Source organism: Trachypithecus francoisi, unplaced genomic scaffold, assembly GCF_009764315.1.
Source record: "Trachypithecus francoisi isolate TF-2019V2 unplaced genomic scaffold, Tfra_2.0 Lachesis_group8, whole genome shotgun sequence".
Lineage (NCBI taxonomy): Eukaryota > Metazoa > Chordata > Mammalia > Primates > Cercopithecidae > Trachypithecus > Trachypithecus francoisi.
The window spans coordinates 60031720-60041496 of record NW_022681473.1 but is presented as its reverse complement, the minus strand read 5'-3'; the positions used below and the strand labels follow the sequence as shown (position 1 = coordinate 60041496).

The 9777-nt window shown below is 35.7% G+C and overlaps 1 protein-coding gene across 1 annotated transcript; it reads left to right on the top strand.

Moving 5' to 3' along the window:
* The first annotated feature begins 8502 nt into the window (after nucleotides 1-8502).
* LOC117080983 (olfactory receptor 52N4-like) lies at nucleotides 8503-9467 on the top strand. The gene is given in 3 exon segments (XM_033206501.1): nucleotides 8503-8634; nucleotides 8636-8874; nucleotides 8876-9467. Coding segments are annotated over 3 exon segments (963 nt in total).
* Nucleotides 9468-9777: the final 310 nt, after the last annotated feature.

Below are 9777 nucleotides of genomic sequence, written 5' to 3'. Positions count from 1 at the left end.
AATTCATTTGTCTCACCTGAAAAAGTAAAAATTTTATTAAAAAACTAAACTTTTTGAACCTAGGGCTATATTTGCATAGTTCCCAGCCTGCTTTGGAAAGCAGAAAGTTCTAAATGAACATTAATTAAAAGAAGTAAAATGATATATTAATACAAAAAATTTAGAAAATGGATCAGTTTATGAATGAACAAAACATTCTCTACTTCTATGCTTTTGATATCTTTCCCACAGGGCAGTGGAAAAGAAGAAAACATTAATCTGCAGTAAGTATTAAATCCTAGTCTTTATTAAAAGAACTTGTGTTCACTTTCATTCTCTCCCTGACTCATATATACACTCTAACACACAAACACACACATATGCGATTATTTGCTTATATATGTATCATTATTTGGACACTAAGAATGGAAAGTTCTTGTTCTTTCTCCTCTTCCCATAGAGGTTAACTTGATTCTCACACCAGCATCTGTGTCTCTGATATTCTTAAACATCCCCTTGGGACACATAACACATATTTCTCTTTAAGGCTCAGTTCAATATTTCATACATAAAGGAATTTATAGGCTCATGGCCTTGGACATATATTCATTCTAGGACTGTGATTTTTTTTTACCAAGATTCTTTTTTTTTTTTTTTTTTTTAATGCAAGGAATAGGAAAACCAAAATATTCCTTTTATTCTTTTTTTTTTTATACTTTAAGTTCTAGGGTACATGTGCATAACATGCAGGTTTGTTACATATTTATACTTGTGCCATGTTGGTGTGCTGCACCCATCAACTCGTCAGCACCCATCAATTCATCATTTATATCATGTATAACTCCCCAATGCAATCCCTCCCTCCTCCCCCCTCCCCATGATAGGCCCCAATGTGTGATGTTCCCCTTCCCCAGTCCAAGTGATCTCATTGTTCAGTTCCCACCTATGAGTGAGAACATGCGGTGTTTGGTTTTCTCTTCTTGTGATAGTTTGCTAAGAATGATGGTTTCCAGCTGCATCCATGTCCCTACAAAGGACACAAACTCATCCTTTTTTATGGCTGCATAGTATTCCATGGTGTATATGTGCCACATTTTCTTAATCCAGTCTGTCACAGATGGACATTTGGGTTGATTCCAAGTCTTTGCTATTGTGAATAGTGCCGCAATAAACATACGTGTGCATGTGTCTTTATAGCAGCGTGATTTATAATCCTTTGGGTATATACCCAGTAGTGGGATGGCTGGGTCATATGGTACACCTAGTTCTAGATCCTTGAGGAATCGCCATACTGTTTTCCATAACGGTTGAACTAGTTTTACAATCCCACCAACAGTGTAAAAGTGTTCCTATTTCTCCACATCCTCTCCAGCACCTGTTGTGGCCTGACTTTTTAATGATTGCCATTCTAACTGGTGTGAGATGGTATCTCATTGTGGTTTTGATTTGCATTTCTCTGATGGCCAGTGATGATGAGCATTTTTTCATGTGTCTATTGGCTGTATGAATGTCTTCTTTTGAGAAATGTCTGTTCATATCCTTTGCCCACTTTTTGATGGGGTTGTTTGTTTTTTTCTTGTATATTTGTTTGAGTTCTTTGTAGATTCTGGATATTAGCCCTTTGTCAGATGAGTAAGTTGCAAAAATTTTCTCCCATTCTGTAGGTTGCCTGTTCACTCTGATGGTAGTTTCTGTTGCTCTGCAGAAGCTCTTTAGTTTAATTAGATCCCATTTGTCAATTTTGGCTTTTGCTGCCGTTGCTTTTGGTGTTTTAGACATGAAGTCCTTGCCCATGCCTATGTCCTGAATGGTACTACCTAGATTTTCTTCTAGGGTTTTTATGGTATTAGGTCTAACATTTAAGTCTCTAATCCATCTTGAGTTACTCTTCATATAAGGAGTAAGGAAAGGATCCAATTTCAGCTTTCTACTTATGGCTAGTCAATTTCCCCAGCACCATTTATTAAATAGGGAATCCTTTCCCCATTTCTTGTTTCTCTCAGGTTTGTCAAAGATCAGGTGGCTGTAGATGTGTGGTATTATTTCTGAGGACTCTGTTCTGTTCCATTTGACCAAGATTCTTAACACCTGGAGTAGATTGTTTACAGATCACTGTTCTGCTATCCAGACATGAAGGTACTGAAAATATACAAAAGAGGGGATAGTGACAAAATTTATTTTCTGTGGGCAGCAAGATAAAGTGAAGAGAGGTTTTGGGTATATCTCGGCTGTTTATCATTTTTCCTGCTAAGTCATTGATTCCAATCACATAGTTGGAAGGAAGAAGTGTTGTGTGAGGTTGAGTTCTTTTGCAAAACGTTTATTTTCCCAAGTCAAGCATTAAAATCATTGTGAATTATGGTGATTATGATTATCTGTGTATTTCTCTATTTAAATGGGAATCCTTTTTCACTAGTGGTGGAAGTCAAGTGTGGATTACCCCCATAACAAGGAGAAATGAGAGACTAGTCAAAGAATATTTACCCATTCCTCTTGCTTCTTACCTGCTGTCCTTTACTTCCCCCAAATCACAGTCTAATTTTCCTTGGTTATTTCCTGGAAAGACTGAGATAGGACTTTTGTTTCATCTGTTTGCAGTAGCAAAATCTAATCTACATGGAACAAGCAACACTCATATGAGAAGGTGGGTCTACTAGATTGGAGGTGGTTGAACAACAACAACAACAAAAAACAAATTTATTGCTTACAGAGTTTAAAAATTAGGTTAAATAGAAGATAACATGTATCAAGATTACTTTTCCAATGACTCTTTCCACACTCCAGCATAGTGAAGTCAAATTTCTTTGCAGAAGAAGTTGAACTTTGATGTGTAGAAACTATTTTAAATTTGTTTTAGAAAGGAAACTGCATACGTTTGTAAGTTATTAATAATACTTAGATAGTTATGTAGTTCTTGGAGAGCTCTGCAAATGTGTTGAAGATGGGTACTAAATTGTTGTGTAAGCATAAAGCCAGTTTTAGTGGCTAAAGTCATACCTAAAACAAGAAAATATAGGAAATATTAATAAGATATTTATCTAGTATTTAGATAAAAGTGTGCATGTAATCTCAGAAGAAAATACATTCTATTTTCGGTTTAGGAGATATTTATGCTTCCCCTATTTTCTCTACCTAGTTCTAACACATGGATACTTATTCCACATGCAGTGGAATGATGAACACATACTTGGATATGTGCAGGTTCAATATAGATCTACAAGTATATTTTCAATATAGATCTACAAGTATATTTTCTGCACATAATTCAATGTGCAGACATTAAAAATAGCATTTTTCATTACTTGAAATAGTCACTTTAACTCGAAGAGAAGCTGCAAAAGTGCATCCTGAGCTGCTATTTACAAAGCAATGCATAACCAAAAACAAGTACTGAGCATCACATTTAAGATACTGTTCCAGAAAATCAAACACCGCATGTTCTCACTCATAGGTGGGAACTGAACAATGAGATCACTTGGACTCGGGAAGGGGAACATCACACACCGGGGCCTAATCATCAACCCAAATGTCCATCAGTGACAGACTGGATTAAGAAAATGTGGCACATATACACCATGGAATACTATGCAGCCATAAAAAAGGATGAGTTTGCATCCTTTGTAGGGACATGGATGCAGCTGGAAACCATCATTCTTAGCAAACTATCACAAAAACAGAAAACCAAACACCACATGTTCTCACTCATAGGTGGGAACTGAACAATGAGATCACTTGGACTCGGGAAGGGGAACAACACACACTGGGGCCTATCATGGGGAGGGGGGAGGAGGGAGGGATTGCATTGGGGAGTTATACATGATATAAATGATGAATTGATGGGTGCTGACGAGTTGATGGGTGCAGCACACCAACATGGCACAAGTATACATATGTAACAAACCTGCATGTTATGCACATGTACCCTAGAACTTAAAGTATAATAATAAAAAAAAAAGATACTGTTCCATATATTAACGTGAGATGGAGAAAAGAATCATGACCCTATTGAGTAGCTTGTAATAAATTTTTATAAATTATAGAAAAAGTAGTTTTATAAATGGATTGTTACCACTGTCATTAATGTTAGTTATTTTGCTTAATAATATATTGTAAAACATCTGAAAAATGAGGCATGTGTAAGAAATCTGAAAAGTATAATGGTGACTACAAATATAAAATATAAATTCACAGTATATAAATTCTGTCTGAAAGGCAGAAACTTGTAATTTTGATGGTCAAAGAAAAACATTTCATGTATTGAAAAGACTATCTTTTATGCTGTTTCACAAAATAACAATTAACACACTTCTTAAAATTCCAAAGCTAAAATTTCAATTTTTGAACCATCCACTTACCTTAATTAGAAAATTAAAAATTAGTTTATAAGCTGCTATGTAATGTAAGTGTAACTTTGGTAAGTCCTCATACTGACATTGTCCTTCCATATCAACAAAGTGAGAACGTGAATTTAAGTGTTTTTCATTATTTGTATTATAGAAAAACCTTATTAAACCTGGACAAAAAAATAATTTGGTACAATTACCTTTAATTATACAATGCTAAGTGTTTTATCTTCTCAAAGCGATCTTGACTTGCGTGTTTTAGCTTTGAATTCATTTTCCTACTATTAGTATATCCTCTCCAAGTATGAGGTACACTGTTTATCTAAAAATGTTATGTTTGCATATATTTTAAACGTTTGTGTATAATTTTCATTCTGATGAAATCTTATACTGCATATATAATTTTAAAAATTAATTGGAATTATTTCAACTTGATGGGAAGTTTAAATTGTTTTTATATCCAAAACCAATGTTTGTTCTGGCTTTGTCTTCTTATTTTTTTCTTTCCACTTTGTAGTCTCTTTGTTTCTCTGCTTTATGAGAGAGATGCCTTGTTTTGTTTATCTTTTCTGGTAATTTTAAGTAAAACTTTCTCTTTTTTTTCTTCTAGTGCTTTCTTTTACATATTCCAAGTAATATTAGGTTGGTGCAAAAGTAATTGTGGCTTTGTCATTAATGGTAAAAACCACAATTATGCTTGCACCAATCTAATAATACTTAGATTATAATTTAATAATTCTCAAAATAAAGTGTGATGGGTGATTAATTCACTTCTTCACTTATTTGTTTATTTATTTATTTTAAAATTAACATTTATTGAGTATCTAATATGAGAGATTTGATTTACTCAGCTCTGAGGATGTTTTACCAGACACTGTGCTTACATCAGTGATTTCACTGAATTTTGGAGAATTCCTAAATATAAGTTGATTTTCATAATATCATGAGGGAAATATAATTAAAGAGAATAATTATTTGAACAAATCAACTTATTACCTGTAATCATGGCTGTTGGTAGCTACATTATCTTAAAATAATTTAAAGGATGGGTCACTATCATGTTCAAAGGACATTTGAGACCTCCTAATGATGGTTTTGCTTGCAGAGTGTATAGGGATTAGCTACATTTGAAGGGAGTGGGCAAAGGGAGCACCAAGGAAATAGAGGTTTGCCTATCACAAAGCTGAGAGTGTCAGTGTGATATGAGTAGGAAATAGCAAACAGCAAGAGGAAGAGAATGTTGTTCCTACCACTTTGACCTGTCAGAATTCTAATCATGTTCCAGGTCTGAGAGCATCTGTCTTCTTCTCTAGGAGCATCTCCTGAGTCTAGGTCAGACACACAGGTGCTCCTATGACACCCAGTATAACCCTAACGTTCTGTAATGACTCGACGACACATCCTTGAAGAGCATGCCTATTAACAAGTTTAACCTGTGTTTTTCTACTATTTTCAAAACAAGTTGCCTTTTGATAAATCTGATCTGTCCTTTTGATCTTACCCAATAAGGCAGAATTTTCAAGTGACTGTATTTCCTATCAGACAATAATCTTAAAATAGTTTAGTTTATTAATGGAGGGCAGGATGAATACCTCCTCTAATGGGGCACAAAAGAGAGTTCGTTTGATGGCACTCGTGATTCCTACGGTGTTAATTTTTGTAAGTATTGCCAAAATGACTGGAAGCCTGAGAAGAAAATACAAATATGGTTATTGAGCACTTAAAATGTGGTAGCATGTTTTAACATACTAAGTCCTTTAATCCTCTTGGCAGTTAAATTTTTGTTATTATAAATTCTAACATACATATGCAATTTTACAATTAATACAATTACATGTTGATTGATTTTTACAACCTGAATCTTGTATATCTCACAACCAAATCAAGTAAGAGAACATGACCAGCAACTCACAAGACCCTTCTACCACACACTGCCTTTCAGTTATCACTCTCTCTCACTTTATAAAAAGAATAATTTGATCCATTTTTTGTATTTCATTTAAAGAACACAAGGTGTTACATACAATTTTAAGTATTTCTTTAAAAATTAACACATATTGCGAGATTCGTCTGTATTATGCATATAGTCATAGATTGTTTATTCTTATTGTTACATGGTATTTCATTGTGGGAATGTACCAAAATTTATTTACCCATTTGATGTTGGTGAACATTTAGTTCTTTTCCGGGTTTAGGCTATACTACAAATCATGTTTCAATAAGCATTCTAATTGATGTATTCTAGTAAACATATATATATATATATAGTTTTGTTGGAAATGGCAATGAGGGTCATGTGTATATTTATCATTATGAGATATCCAATAAACAGTTGTTCTAATTTACATATCTACCAGCAGTAAACGAGAGTTCCAGTTGTTCTACATCTTTGCCAATGCTTGGTATTTTTAGTTCTTTTCATTTTAGCTGTCCAGTTTGGTATGTCACTACACACCAAAAAAAGGTGCTTTGTCATGAGAGATATAATTTTTACTTTTTTCTGATTAATATAAAAGTTTCTGCCTATTTACATGTTCATTGGCACTTTTATTTCTCTTTTGAAGTGTATGTTTCTTCCTGCAACTTTTTCTTACTGATATTGTTGAAGTACTTTCTATATTTTGTGTATGTATGCATTTGGATATCTTCTAGTTTGTGTTGACTAGATACATAAAGAACAAAAAAGATATCTTGAAAACTGAAAATACTGAATCAAAACTTCATTGACTTTTTTAATTTTAAATTTTTGTGGGCACGTAGTAGGTGTATATATTTATGAGTGTATGAGGTATTTTGATAGAAGCATACAATGTGTAATAATCCCATTAAAGGCCCAGGCACGGTGGCTCACACCTGTAATCCCGGCACTTTGGGAGGTTGATGCGGTTGGATTACCTGAGGTCAGGAGTTCGAGACCAACCTGACCAATGTGATGAAACCCTATCTCCAATAAAATACAAAAATTAGCCAGGCATAGTGGCGTGTGCCTGCAGTCCCAGCTACTCGGGTGAATGAGACAGGAGAATTGCTTGAATCTGGGAGGTGGAGGTTGCAACCGAGATCGCACCAGTGCACTCCAGCCTGGGTGACAGTAAGACTCTGCCTGAAAAAAAAAAAAAAAAAAAAATTCCATTAAAGTAAATGGGGTATCCATCACCTCAAACATTTATCCTTTCTGTTACCGACAACCCAATTATACTGTTTTAGTTGGTTTTTTGTTTGTTTGTTTGTTTTGTTTTGCTTTGTTTTGAGATGGAGTCTTGCTCTGTCGCCCAGGCTGGAGTGTAGTGGCAGGATCTCGGCTCACTGCAAGCTCCGCCTCCCGGGTTCACGCCATTCTCCTGCCTCAGCCTCCCGAGTAGCTGGGACTACAAGCACCTGCCACTACGCCCAGCTAATTTTTTGTATTTTCGGTAGAGACAGGGTTTCACCGCGTTAGCCAGGATGGTCTCGATCTCCTGACCTCGGATTAACCCGCATCAGCCTCCCAAAGTGCTGGGATTACAGGAGTGAGCCAACACGCCTGGCCCTCTTTTAGTCATTTTAAAATATACAATTAAATTATTATTGACTATAGACACCCAATAAATTTACTAATTTTTGAGACTCCAAACTTCATTGAGTAATAACTTAACTAAAATTTCCAAATTATTTGAACAGTGCCTGAGTACCTATTAATAAATATCAGTCATTCATTAAGAATAAAAATTTAAAAGTCAGCATCTCATCTCTTGGATCATCAGTGAGGTAATCAGATGACTCTTCTTTAAAATAACATCTATATTGAGATGAGTATAGTTACAGTTAAGTAAGATATTCTAATAAAAATATCATTTGAAAAGTCAGAATTATACTTGATTATAAATCTATGAGATTGGGAATATGTCTTTTTATAAAAGAATTAATGTTTGATTTGCATCTGTGTTGAAAACTTAGACTGCTCAATAAGAATTTTTTACTGAATCAATAAATTAATCAATCAATAAAACTCAACAGACAAACAAAATTATTCCTCAGAAATTTTGTTATTGGACCATTAAAATGCATTATGGAATTTTTAAAAGTTGGGGTGAGAGGGAGACAGTAAACATAACCTATATTTTCTCTTGTCTTTTTCTTAACTCTAGGAAAACCCAAATAGCTCAAATTTTGAGCTATTTCATAACCTACCAGACTTATCATGCTAACACTGAACAAAACAGACCTAATACCAGCTTCATTTATTCTGAATGGAGTCCCAGGACTGGAAGGCACACAACTCTGGATTTCCTTCCCATTCTGCTCTATGTATGTTGTGGCTATGGTAGGGAATTTGTGGACTCCTCTACCTCATTCGCTATGAGGATGCCCTGCACAAACCCATGTACTACTTCTTGGCCATGGTTTCCTTTACTGACCTTGTTATGTGCTCTAGTACAATCCCTAAAGCCCTCTGCATCTTCTGGTTTCATCTCAAGGACATTGGATTTGATGAATGCCTTGTCCAGATGTTCTTCATCCACACCTTCAGGGGGTTGGAGTCTGGGGTGCTTATGCTTATGGCCCTGGATCGCTGTGGCCATCTGCTATCCCTTACACTATTCAACTATCCTCGCAAATCCTGTCATTGCAAAGGTTGGGCTTGCTACCTTCCTGAGAGGGGTACTACTCATTATTCCCTTTACTTTCCTCACCAAGCGCTTGCCCTACTGCAGAGGCAATATACTTCCCCATACCTACTGTGACCACATGTCTGTAGCCAAATTGTCCTGTGGGAATGTCAAGGTCAATGCCATCTATGGTCTGATGGTTGCCCTTCTGATTGGGGGCTTTGACATACTGCGTATCATAGTCTCTTATACCATGATTCTCCGGGCAGTGGTCAGCCTCTCCTCAGCAGATGCTCGGCAGAAGGCCTTTAATACCTGCACTGCCCACATTTGTGCCATTGTTTTCTCCTATACTCTAGCTTTCTTCTCCTTCTTTTCCCACCGCTTTGGAGAACACACAATCCCCCCTTCTTGCCACATCATTGTAGCTAATATTTATCTGCTCCTACCACCCACTATGAACCTTATTGTCTATGGAGTGAAAACCAAACAGATACGAGACTGTGTCATAAGGATCCTTTCAGGTTCTAAGGATGCCAAATCCTATAGCATGTGAATGAACACTTGCCAGGAGTGAGAAGAGAAGGAAGGAATTACTTCTATTTGCCTCATGCAGGAGCTGATAAAATCTTTCTGGAAGTACTGTATTGATCACAAAACGGAGTGCATTCTCAACATCACTGGAAGGCCCACCAACATTTCTGTATATTTTATACATTCTCAGTCATGTGAAGGACCAGTCTAATAATTAAACCATATTTTATTTGACATAACCTGATGAGTCCATTTTTTATGAAAAGAAAAATCTAAGTAGAAGGAGATGATGTGAGTCCTCTTTTCAATGATCACAATTTTCAGATTAATAG